General features: G+C 43.3%; 1 protein-coding gene across 1 annotated transcript in view; it reads right to left on the bottom strand.

The window, feature by feature from the left end:
- The window catches only part of SUPT6H (SPT6 homolog, histone chaperone and transcription elongation factor), a 2,620,423-nt gene that overhangs the window by 2,221,025 nt on the left and 386,258 nt on the right, over positions 1-13,140 (bottom strand). The window contains exon 8 of the mRNA XM_044054882.1: positions 12,354-12,467. Coding sequence (XP_043910817.1) covers positions 12,354-12,467 — 114 coding nt within the window. The remainder of the gene's footprint in view (positions 1-12,353; positions 12,468-13,140) is intronic.

The raw sequence follows: 13,140 nt of genomic DNA, 5'->3' as shown, positions 1-13,140 counted from the left end.
TGTCCGTCTTTACCATTAGCTGTCCTGGAATGTGGTCCTTGAAGGTGGTCGGAGCATTCTGTACAGCTAACATTTCTTTTTGATTGATATGCAGGTGCATTTGACTTAGGTTCCATTTGCCCTGAATGCACTTCCCTGCCAGGTGAGCCCCCCATGCATAGTCTGATGTGTCTGTTAGGGTTTGGGCGGCAGGGGGTGGTGTGAAAGGTAGTCCCTTGTTTTGGTGGCAAGCCTCTGCTCACTAAAGGAACTCCAGGTGTAGGCAAGGTATGATAGGAATCATTGCTTCTAGATCCTGAGAATACTGACACCATAGGCTTTTTAGATACCACTGTAGTTTCCTCATATGCAGCCTTGCATATGGAATTAGAAGAATGCAGGAGGCCATGAACCCCGACTTGCAGTATTTGTCTTGCAGATAGCAGGGTTTTTGTGGTCACTTGTTTGAAATAGGTTGTCAAATTAATTTGTTTCTCTGGAGTGAGGTAAGCCGTCTGGGAAGTTGTATTCAAGCTTGCTCCCAGGAATATAATTTGTTGACAGGGTACCAGGTGAGATATCTTTTCATTTATGGTGTACCCCAGACAGGTTAGTACCCTTTGTAAAAAGGCCAGATGATTCAAAAGTATGTCCTGGCTTTCTGCCTGAATTAGACAATCGTCCAGGTATGGGTATATTTGAATATTTCTTTGCCTGCAAAATGCAATAAACGGAGCTAGGCACTTTGTGAAACCCTGGGTGCAGTAGATAAGCCAAAGGTCAGTGCAGAAAACTGATAGTGTGTGTAGCCTGCTTTGAAGAGAAGGTATCTTCTGCAAGATTCCCTGATTGGGATGTGCAGGTATGCTTCTTTTAAATCTAGTGTTGCCAACCAGGCGTCTTTGCCTAGCATAGGAAGCAACTGGTGAAGAGTTAGCATCTTGAATTTTGGAATCTCCAAAAAGGTGTTTAGAGTGCACAGGTCCAGGATAGGATGCCATGAATTGTCTTTTCTGAGTACCAGGAAAAGTCTCGAGTAGAAACATTGTCCCTTTTCCTCTTCTGGTACCAGCTGAATAGCCCCCATGATTAGGAGAGAAATAACTTGTTTTTCGGTCTCTGCCCACTGATTTGAGGGTAGGTCCGGCCACCCTCTTGGTGTTGGCAATGTGTGGAAGTGAAATCTGTATCCCTGGGACACTATTTAAAACCCATTTGTCCTGGGTAATGAGCTCCCAGTTCTTTGCAGGAAGAGCAATCTTTCCCCCCAAAGGGGCAGTCAGTTGATAAGTGCTTGGAAATTTTAAAAGGAAGTCATTGAGACAGTTTGCCATGGGGGGGGGGGGTGTCTTATTACTCCCAGATTTGTGCGTCTCCTGGGACTGAAACTTGGAGTTTCTGCTGTGTCTGGATTTGGCTTGAAAAGACCTGGAAGGGGCTGGAAAGGACCAATTTTTAGAGGGCCAGTGACAACTAAATCTAGGAGGCTGAACCTATAAGAAATCTTTAACAATTTGCATAGATTTAGCTTCATCTTCTATGTTTTAAGAACTTCCTCAGCCTTGTTGCCAAACAGGCGGTCCTGATTTAAGGGAACATCCAACAATTTAGCTTTAATATAATCAGGTAAAGATTGCTCCTTAAGCCAAGCATGCCTTCTGAGCACACACCCAGTAACAGCAGCCCTGCAAGAGGACTCTAATAAATCAAAACCACATTGCAAAGTATGTTTTCCAACCTGTTCAGCAGAATGCATTAAACCCTGTAATTCTTTATTTTCCACACAATCAGAAATCAACATCATTTTCTGTTTAAGCAATCCAATAACATGTTGCTGATACTTTAACATACGAAACTGGCAGTTTAAAGCCCTAATGGCCAAGGTTGCAGAAGTGTAAACCTTCTTACCCCATCTATCCAGCGCCCTGGAGTCTCAATCAAAAGGGGTAGGATTTTTAGCAGTAGAAGTCTTAATGCCCTTGGGCCCGGGAGAAATAGTATCTGGATCCGCAATAGGATTTTTAAAAAGGAACTTGTGTGACTCGGGGACCCTGAAGTATCTGTCAGGTTTTCTGTGAGCAGTAGGCAAGGAATCGGGCCAAACTAGATTCCGAAAAAACATAATCAACAATGTCTAGTACAGGAGGAATAAAGTACAGTTTTGTACCTACCATAAATGTAGATGTTCGAGTGCGCATACAGCTGCAGTCATCACACTTGGGTTATCCTGCCGTCAAGCGGGTCCTCGGTCGGCCGAATTCCAAAGTCTAGGTCCGGCGTCGGTTGTTGTCGCTTCTTCCCTGACGTCAGTGCGGCAGGGGTATAAAAGAGGCAGCTGACACCATTTTCTTCAGTTTTTCTTGCCCCAGATGTCAGGTGCCCCCAGAAAGGAAGGAAAAACATGATGTCATGCAAACATACATAAGAAGATAAATCAAAACAGTAGTTGCAAGCAAATACACCATAAAGGAATACCCCAAATAGGTTGTATGTTGAAGGTGTTTGTCATAAGCCCTGTCCTAAGAGGGGATGGAGGGAGGGTAACCTGGACTGCAGCTGTATGCGAACTCGAACATCTACATTTATGGTAGCTACAAAACTGTACTATGTTCATCATGCATACAGCTGCAGTCATCACACTTGGGTAGAATCCCAAAGCTAAGTAAGGGTGGCTGGTACTAAGCGGAATTAGGAGGGGCTAGAATGCCCTGCAGGACTGCTGTGGCAAAACCCGCTCAAGATTTTGAGTATAGTGGAAGGTGGTAGTGCTTGGAGAAAGTGTGCATTGAACTCCAAGTAGCTGCTTCCAAAATGTCCTTGGTAGGGACCCCCCTGAGGAAAGCTGCTGAGGTAGCTGTAGCCCTGGTGGAGTGGGATCTGATGTATACAGGCACTGATTTTCCACGAAATGAATAACAAAAGCATATGCAGTGGGCTATCCATTTTGAAATAGTCTGTTTGGAAATAGCCTTTCCTTGAGCACCTGTAGCATAGGGCACAAAGAGCTGCTCAGATTTTCTGAATGACTTTGTTCTGTCCAAGTAATAACGAAGTTGCCTGTGAATGTCCAAGGAATGTAGTAGCCTCTCTCATTTGTTCTGTGGATTTGGATAAAAGGTAGGTAAATGAATAGACTGATTTAAAGCCACACTGGATACTACCTTTGGCATGAAGGTAGGGTTGGTTCGTAAAGAAACCCTGTCCTGATGGAAAATGATGAATGGTTGCACAGCCATGAGGGCCTGTAGCTCCGAAAGCCTGCGTGCTGAGGTAATAGCCAGAAGGAAGGCTGTTTTCCATGACAAGTATTGTAGCTCTGCTGAAGAAGCCAGCTCAAAAGGAGGCAGTGTCAGCTTCTCCAATACGAAGTTGAGGTCCCAAGCTGGAGCTGGTGGTTTCCATGGGGGTTTTATATTTTTTGCCCCTCTGAGGAACTGCCTTAATAGAGGACGTGAGAATAAAGGAGGATCCGTATTGTATTGTGCTGAAATGGCTGAAGCGTGGATCTTGATGGAAGAGAAGGAGAGGCCACTGTTTAACATCTCAGTTAGGTACTGTAAAATCTGAGGTATATTTATTATCCAAGGATTTTGACCCTTTGCTTGATTCCAGGAACAAAATTGTTTCCATTTAGCGGAGTAGGTTTTTCTAGTAGAGAGTCTCCTGGCCTCCAAGATGACATCCTGTACCTCATTGGAGAGGAGAGTTTGTTGGTAAACTAAGGTATTCTCCATGCAGCTAGATTTAGAGTTTTGAGCTGGCTGTGAAGGGTCTTGTAGTTGTGCTGGGACAACAGAAGAGGAACTTGAGGAAGGATCCATGGTGGTGAGTGCGACAGGCTCTTTAGACCAGTGCTGCTGTCGTGGCCAGTCTGGAGCAATGAGAATCATTTGTGGCCTCTCTGCTCTGGTTTTTAATAGGACTTTGGCCAGTAGAGGTAGAGGCGGGAAGGCATAGACCGTCAATGTTGTCCAATTGGAAGAGAGTGCATCCACTTTCCAGGCCTGTGGATGATAGGTCCTTGAGCAGAATTTTTCCAACTGGTAATTTCTGTGGGTAGCAGATAGATCTATGCCTGGCTGTCCCCATGCCCGAGTTATCTTTGAGAAGACTTGGGGATGCAACTTCCATTCGTGTGGGTCTGTCATATTTCTGCTTAAGTTGTCTGCCAGTGTGTTTTCCTTCCCTGGCAGGAATTGTGCCTGTAGTTGAATTTGTAATTCCAGTGCTGTGTTCCACAGGGTCATGGCTTGCCTGCACAGGGGGTATGAATGCGTTCCCTCCGTTTTGTTTATGCACCACATGACTGTGGGTGTTGTCTGTCCTTATTAATAGCTGGCCTGGATGCAGTAGGTCTTTGAAGGTCATAAGAGCATTTTGTACGGCTAGCATCTCCTTTTGGTTGATGTGTAGGTGCAGCTCTTTTTGGGACCATTTTCCATGAAAACACTGACCTGCCATGTGTGCTCCCCAGGCGTAGTCTGAGGCATCTGTTGTGATGATTTGAGTTGCTTGTGGTACACAGAAAGGAAGACCTGTGTTTCTTTGGCATGCTTGAGCCCACCACAAAAATTCCTTTTGAAGGCATGGAATGAGTGGTATAATTGTTTCCAAGCTGTGGCTGTGCTGAGACCGTAAGTTTTTTAGGCACCATTGTGGTTTCCTCATATGCAGCTTTGCAAATGGTATTAGTAGGATGCAAGATGCCATGAACCCCAGAGCCTGCAGGATTTTCCTTGCAGTTAGCCTGGTTAAAGTTGCCATTTTGTTGTAGTATTGAGACAGTTGCCCTTGTTTATCTGGCGTGAGGTAGGCCATCTGGGTTGTTGTATTTAAGCTGGCACCCAGGAAAATTATCTGTTGAGAAGGCATTAGTTTTGATTTCTTTTTGTTCACTGTGTACCCCAGGCAGTTTAACAGTTTTATTACATACGCCAGATGTTGCAATAGAAGGTTCTTTCTGTCTGCTTGGATCAGGCAGTCGTCCAGATATGGGTAGATTTGGATTCCTCATTGTCTGCAGAAGGCAATTACTGATGCCAGGCATTTCGTAAACACTCTGGGCGCAGTAGAGAAGCCAAAGGGCAATGCAGAGAATTGATAATGGGTTGAACCTGCAAGAAATCTGAGGTATCTTCTGCAATCTTGTCTGATAGGGACATGCAGGTATGCCTCCTTGAGGTCCAACGTTACCAGCCAAGACTCCTTGCCCAGCATGGGAAGAAGCTGCTGTAATGTGAGCATCTTGAATTTTGGTACCTCTAGATATGCGTTTAGAATAGATAGGTCTAAGATGGGTCTCCAAATCTTTGTCCTTCCTTGGTACCAGAAATAGCCTTGAATAAAAACCTTGACCTTGTTCTTTTGCAGGTACCTCTTGAATTGCTTTCATATCCATGAGAGCGGAAATTTGCCTTTGTGCCTCTGCCCATTGATTTTGTGGCAGGTTTGGCATGCCTCTCATTTTTGGAAGGGTGTGAAAGTGGAACCTGTAGCCTCTGTCTATAATATCCACAATCCATTTTCCTGTGTAACAATGTGCCAGTTTTTTGAAAATAATGCCAGTTTTCCACCCAAAGATGCTGCCATTATATCTTTGTTTGGCAGGCATACGGGAAAGTCATTGTATCTGTTTTCAAAATGACTGTGGCCTATCTTCTCCACCTCTGGGGGCTGGTGTTTGCCACTGTCTAGCTCTGTAAGATCCTTGAGGTTGTTCTCTACCCCTTGGGCGTCTGTATCTGACCCTTTGGGGTCTGTCCATGGCTGGAAAGGACCAATTTTTTGAAGGCCAGTTTCTGCTGAAGCGTGGAGGCTGCACCTGCAAGAAATCTTTAACTGTTTGCATAGATTTCGCTTCTTCGTCCATTTTCTTTAGTACCTCCTCAGCTTTAGCACCGAACAATACATCTTTTTGTAGTGGTGCATCTAATAATTTTGCTTTGACATGATCTGGTAAGGTTTGCTCTTTGAGCCAAGCATGTCTACGTATGACAGACCCCGTGACAGCAGCTCTGCATGATGCCTCAAGCATCAAAACCACACTGCAAGGTATGTTTCCCCACTTGTTCTGCTCCATGCAACAAATCCTGCAACTCTTTCAAGTCTGGCTGTTCTGTTTGTGTCATTTTGCCTTTCAGCTGAGATAGCAAAAACTGTTGGTATTTTAACATATGAAATTGACAGTTTAATGCCCTCATGGTTAAAGTGGCTGATGTATACACCTTTTTCCCCCACCTTTCTAATGCTCTAGAATCTCTCTCTGAAGGCAAAGGGTTTTTAGCAGTAGAGGCCTTAATCCCCTTGGGACCCTGTGAAATTGTTTCTGGGTCAGCAGTATGGCTTTTATAAAGGAACTGGCGAGAATCAGGAACCGGGTAATATCGGTCTGGTTTAACAGGGGCTGAAGGGAATGAGTCTGGATTAAGACTGGCTTCTGCGTACACATCATCCAAAATGTCTAAGACAGGAGGAATAGCCAGGGGCCTATGCTAAGGAAGTAGTAGCAATTCCCTGAGCCTTTTCTTGGAATCTGAGTAATCTTGGCCTTCCCAGTGGAAGTGCTCTCTCAATGTATGCAGGGTTTCCCCAAAAGAGAAGTCCTCAAGGGGGAGACCGAGGGAATAGACTCCTCAGCATCACAGTCTTCAAATGGGGAATAGGTGTAATCCTGGTCCTCAGAATGGTCTGAAGTAATAGAAGCCTGGTCTGAGGAAGGGTAGTCTTCCTCCAACCTGGGTCTTTTGTCTGAGGGGGGTTGAGACCCCCTGATGAGAGTAATCACTCAGCCATTTTAAGCAACTGTTTTTTAGGCATGAGGCCTTGAGAGGGGGTCTGAGGCCCTTGTTTTTTTAATTTTCATTGCAGCTTTAGACTTAGTGAATGATTTAATAGAGGAGGTGGTAGGCCTGAAAACGCCTTCAGAAATGGCAGGCCTCGAAATTTCAGTTTCCCCGCCAAGAGTGGCGTCGGTATCTGCAGTGGGAATGGAGACCAAGGATCCTGCGGCCTCGGGTACTGAAGTCGCCGGTAAAATAGCTTCATCGGTAGTCAGGGGCTACGTAGGCGCCTCGCTGAGAACCAGAGAACCGGTAGTCGGCCTAAGCGTGCTCTCAGTACTAGGTACAGGCCTCGGATGTCTATCCTTATCCTTGCGTCTTTTGCCTAAAACTGGCATTGGTGCATCCGACGACATGATATAATTAAATTTTTTGCCAAAATAATGAAGGGCGAACTCCGCCCGGTGCTTAATAGTGCGCTTGTTAAACCTAGCACAAAAACGGCAGGCCGAGACGTCGTGGTCTGGCCCTAAGCAAGGTATACAGTAGGAGTGAAAATCCTTATGCGGTATTTGCTTCCCACAAGAAATGCAATTATTAACTTTGTCTGACATCGGTCTGAGGCAAGAAAAGTTTCAACGGGTACTTAGCTTTAAAGAAGACTTCGGCTGAAATACTGTTCGTAAATCTCAGGAGCTGGCCGACCGGCACTTGCGAACTGCTTCTGCTTCGGGCACCGCGCGGCAAGAAAGACTGAAGAAAATGGCATCGGTTGCCTCTTTTATACCCCTGCCGCACTGACATCAGGGAAGAAGCGACGACAACCGACGCCAGACCTAGACTTTGGAATTCGGCCGACCGAGAACCCGCCTGACAGCAGGATAACCCAAGTGTGATGACTGCAGCTGTATGCACGATAAACATCTAAAGGACTATGCTGAGGCAGGAATAAGAAATCCCGGAGCCTCTTTTTTGAATCAGAAAAATCCTGGCTTTCCCAGTGGAAATGCTCCCTTAGAGTATGTAAGGTTTCACCAAAAGAAAAATCCTCTGGAAGGGAAGCAGACGGAATAGAGTCCTCTGCACCAGAATCCTCATAAGTAGATAAGGGCAAATCCAGATCATTAGAAGAATCAGAAAAAACAGAATTCTGGTCAGAAGATTCAGAAGCAACTTCAGTCCTAGGCCTCTTAGAAGGGGGGGTTGGCTACCCCTGGTTAGAGTAATTAGATCTTCAGCCATTCTTATTTGTTTTTTAGGCATAGAGGCCTGAGCATGTGGCCTGGGCATCATTTTTTTAGGCATGGTTCGAGATTTAGGCCTAAGTGAAGAAGGTGGCATCGGTTTAATATGCAAGTCCATAGGCCTAAATACACCCTCAGAAGCCGGTGCCTGCACAGTAGCTCCGGATCCATCCAAGGTAGAGATATCCGCGGGTTCCATAGTTGAAGCATCTCTGAATGGGTCTCAGTAGAGGCCTGCGAATCAGAAGTAGCGGGTATCAGGGGCTGCAAAAGTGTCTCAATGAGTACCGATGAACTGGCGACTGGCTTAGGAGAAGCATCGTCGGCAGTTTTGGACCTCTGCGACCTGTCTCTGTCTTTATCCTTGCGTTTTTTCAGAATCCCGGTAGTCAGATGGCTAACTGATGACATTTCTGGATAATTAAAGTGAGAACCGAAATATTTAGAGGCGAAAATATACCGACGACGGATAGTGTGCTCATTAACTAAAGCACAAAACTGACAGCAAGGTACGTCGTGGTCAGGGCCTAGGCAAGGAATACAGTACGAATGAAAATCTTTAGGAGGTATTTGCTTTCCATAAGTAATGCAATTATTAACTTTTACTGACATCGGTAAGGAGCAAAAAAAAGTTTCCCCAACGAGGTACTTAGCTTTAGTTGAAGACTTTGGTTCTCAAACTCGAAAATGAAAATTTCAGGAGTCGGCCAACTGGCACTTGCGAACTGCTTCTGCTTCGGGCACCACACGGCAAGAAAGACTGATGTAAAGGCGTCGGCTGCATGTTTTATACCCCAGACAACCTAACGTCATGGAAGAAGGGACAGCAACCGATGCAGGATTCAAGACTTTGTTAATCAGGCCGACTGAGGGCTACCTGCAAGCAGATAACCAAATGTAATGACTGCAACAGTGAAACACAAAGAACATCAGTTAAACCCACAGCACTTTTAAAGCACTTCAATAAAACACAGCCCTATCAGAATGCTTCACTCATAAAATTCAATTAAGAAATTTACAGACATAGTCAAGCTCAATGGTTACAGCACATTCAGTTGTCTTCTTTAGAACAGGTTTAATACTAGTGGCCACATTTAAAAATCCTATTTTCCACACCTGTCAATTATCCTATCTTTATCATTAGGGAGGACATTTGAGGAAGGCAGGAATTTAGATGGCTTAGCAGATTACAGTGAGAGGACAACCGTGTCAAATGAGGGGGTTTTAAATAAAGATTTATGGGAGTTAGGAACTTTATAAAATCGGTCAGGCTTCTTCGGGGCTGGAGGTTGGGATTCAGGGTTCACAGAAATAGTGACAACAGTACCTAGCAAGGTTTCAAGGCCCAAATGGATGGCTAAAGGTTTTGGGAACCATATGTATAGCACATTACATCCTTTTTGGAAGTCAAGCACCTACTTGCCTTCCCACTGAAAAAGTTGAATCATCTTTAGTACATTACCTCTGAAGAAAAGTTCCTTCAAGGGAGGATTCAGGGACATAACCACTTGTTCAGACTAATTCCCCAACAAGTGAGTGAATCTGGGGAAAGTAAGCAAAGGAATCTCAGATTCTGAGTAGTATCTCTATGCCTCTCCTGTGTGTGTGTGTGTGTGTGTGTGTGTGTGTGTGTGTGTGTGTGTGTGTGTGTGTGTGTGTATAACAGTGGGTGGAAGGAAGGGGTGGCATAAGCAAAGAACTGAGAAGGTTTAAGAGTGACTAAGACTTCAAACAACCCTTAAGTTAATAACACACCCTCTATGGATCCCTCACAGTGGAGGGAGATGCATGTTTAGTAGTCCGCTTTTTTTCTTGGAGGGAAAAGGAGGTTGCACAAACCAAGTAGGTTCTGACCCCTGATGCACATCTATGAGACAACGTGGGTACTTAATTTCTAACACAAATGTAAGAAATGCACTAGGTCCCTCTGAAATAATCAGTCTTTGCTTCTCCTTCATGGCAGAGACAGTTATCTGATCAGTCAGGGTGAACTCGTTAGGGAGCATTGCCATGTCGGCTTCCAGCAGGCTCACAACAGTGGGAGCAGGTGAAGCAGCCAGACAATTCTGAAACTTAATCATTAGACAGAGAAGAGACATCCAGGTCCAACCAGACAATGGAAGCATCAGATTTGGTTTTCTCTTTGAGCTGCTGTGGGGCATCTGGGCAGTAAGTGTCAGAATCCATTTTAATATGCACAAGTTCTGAGTCTCTGGTTTTCAACACAAATCTTAAGAGAAGACAACGGGCTTCTAAGAGTCTTCATGACAACGAACAAGCAAACAGAGCAATTTTATAACTGTGATGGGCACATAGGTAGAAAAATAGTACAATGCACGTCCGTATAAGGTATTCACTTCTCACAAACATAACTTTCCCTTAGTTGACAAGAAAAAGCTTAATTTTTTGACAAAAAAAATGAGAGAGAGGACAGCTCACTCACTTACTCACTCAAAGCAAATGGAATGGGCAGTGACTGTACATTTTTCAGACCAAGAGAGAAACAGGTTCAGTGGATGGGCTGGCATTGAGAAAGTCCTGAGGTACTTTGCAGCTGTACATCAACTACAGGATGCACTGGAATTATATGGTCATATTTCAGATGTATGGCATTACAGGAAGACAAACAAGCTTTGGTATTCTGGCTGAATACACAGCTATTCCTGGTGAGCTATCTCATTTACCAGTAATATGGTGATCATAGGAAGGACAACTACAGCTTCCTTTTAAGTGTTTTTATGAATAGATCCTGAAAGAAGTTGAGTGCAACATCCAGTTATGATTTGAAATTTGAAAGGAATATTATTCTGAAGAAAAAAAAGCACCTTAAACCAGTGAACACCTTGAGAAGAGCAGTACAGGGTCAGTTCAAAGGGTGACAAACCTTCAGAGCTTTCCTGCCTTAAAGCAAAGGAGGCTAGAGCTCTGCATGTGCACTAGGAAAGGGGTAAAAGGAAAATATCCACACCCTGACATAAAATATATATGAGGGGTAAAAAGGAAGGGAGGAACTCCTACTGCAACAATGATCTGTTCAATTATCTACTGTTATGGTAAGTTTTTCTTTTTTGCTTACAAGGCTATCACTGTAAGCTTCCCTCAAGCCTAGTGTTACCATATAAGCCATTTGAGGAATCTGTGGCAATATCCTCAAGCAGGGTAAGCATCTTGACTTTTGGTACTTTTAGAAACTAGTTTAGATGGGAGAGCTCTACGATGGGTCTCAAAGGACCCACTTTTTTAGGAGAAGAAACAGTCTGGAGTAAAACCTAATGCTTTCCTCCCTGAGGCCACTCATTCTACATACAAGTAAATTCAGGCACAGGCAATAATGCCTTCTACCCAGGAAATATACCAAAATAGTAACTCCCATAAGAGCCCAAGGTTTTTTTTTTTGTTACAAATATCTAAATAAACTAGTGCTTTCTTTAATACAATTGGTAGCCTATTCTATGCATCAACTACTCCCTTAGAGAACCACTTAGTACATCTCTCATTCTCATATGATCTTTTGCATAAGATGTCTAATGATTCTAGACTACTTTTTGAAAACTCCACTCAGTTACCTCTAATGCCCTATATATACAAATAAAGTCTACTCTTAAATACGTGTTAGAAACACTGTATAAAGTTGAACGCTGCTCTGTCTTTTAGCTAAATTCGTGTGTAGAGATATCTTAATTTTTCATAATAAAAATTTCACACCCTTGGATGCCTACATTTCTGCTGTATTTTTTTCCAATTTCCTCAACTGTTTTTTTTTAAGGTTTCTATATTGTTATTCCATACTCTAGTTTGGCTGTAATGTAACTTACAAATAATGAACTCATCATTTCTAACTTCCTAGCATTTCTAAATATTTTTATATGGCCTATCTATAGTTCTATAGCTGTTAACCAATCCTTTGTATTATGAAAAACCCAAAGCTGGCTCTACCCATATGCCCAAGTCCTTTAATGAATCTACAGTTTCAATCAATGCATGTTGTATTAAATATTCACCCTTCAACCCTTTTCTCGCTTCAGAACACAAGACTGAAAGGACTCCTACAAACAAACCTTTTCATGATATGGATGTCACACAATTATTACTGCTTTATCGTTTCCCCATTAAGAAAGCTCTTCAGCAATAATTGGGATATAACCTAACATGTACAATGACACTATAAAGCTTAAGTTAAAAAAAAAACTTTTCCTTCAATTTCTTCACATACTACTAAAATGCAATGCACAGACACCGCATAAAATACATCTCCATGTGAAAGAAATAAAATAAGGCAAAAAGGCAGCAACTGACAAGAGAAAACAGTGTCATATTCTTCCTCTGTGATAAGCAGGATCCAAGTACATACCTCAAAATGCTGGTTCCTCATAAAGTTTAGAGCTTCCCTTATCTTCTGGATTGTACTGGGTCCTTTTCTACTAAAACTACTTCCTCCTCCGCGGTCTAGATAATCTGTGTTCTCCTACAATAAAGAAAAACAAGCACACATGAGAACTTCAGTCAATTACAGAGAGAACTTCAGAAATGAAAGTCTTCCTACCATCATGACAATAATTTAGTGTCCTTTAGTCAGATAACTACAGTAAAACTGTAGAAGATACCTAAAGTTACACACTTACCTTCATTCTAGATATGGATGAATAGGGTGTATCCTGATCAACATGTCGACTAATGTATTTAGGCATGTGACAGATCTGCATCTTCAACTTTCTAAGTCTATCAGACCATCCATCCCCCTTAACTCAGAACACACTGCAGATCCTATTCATGCTGCACAGAAGAGGAGAACAAAACATGTACTGATTTTTAGGGACTTCCAAGATGGCTGCACATTGAGTAACAACTTAATTCTGGCTCTCCCAGTCTGATAACAGAAACCTAGAGAAAGCCAGTGGACCTAGACTTCTGGGTAAATTTCAGTACACTTCTGGGTAAATTTCAGCGCACTGCCTGGGTGATAAAAAAATATAAAGGACCTGGAGGAAAATCAGCTACAAAGGTGAAGAAAAAACACAGACTGGCAGCAGTACTGCAGTTGTTCAGCAAGAAGCAGTGCAAGTTACAGACATGACTTCCAGTAACCTAAAGGAAAAGTATAAAGCAGCTGCACACAGACCTGGTTAACAGGGAACAGC

This window comes from Protopterus annectens, chromosome 13.part0, assembly GCF_019279795.1.
Source record: "Protopterus annectens isolate FY-2018-M chromosome 13.part0, PAN1.0, whole genome shotgun sequence".
Lineage (NCBI taxonomy): Eukaryota > Metazoa > Chordata > Ceratodontiformes > Protopteridae > Protopterus > Protopterus annectens.
Note: the sequence above shows the minus strand (reverse complement) of the source record. Positions and strands in the feature narration are given on the sequence as shown.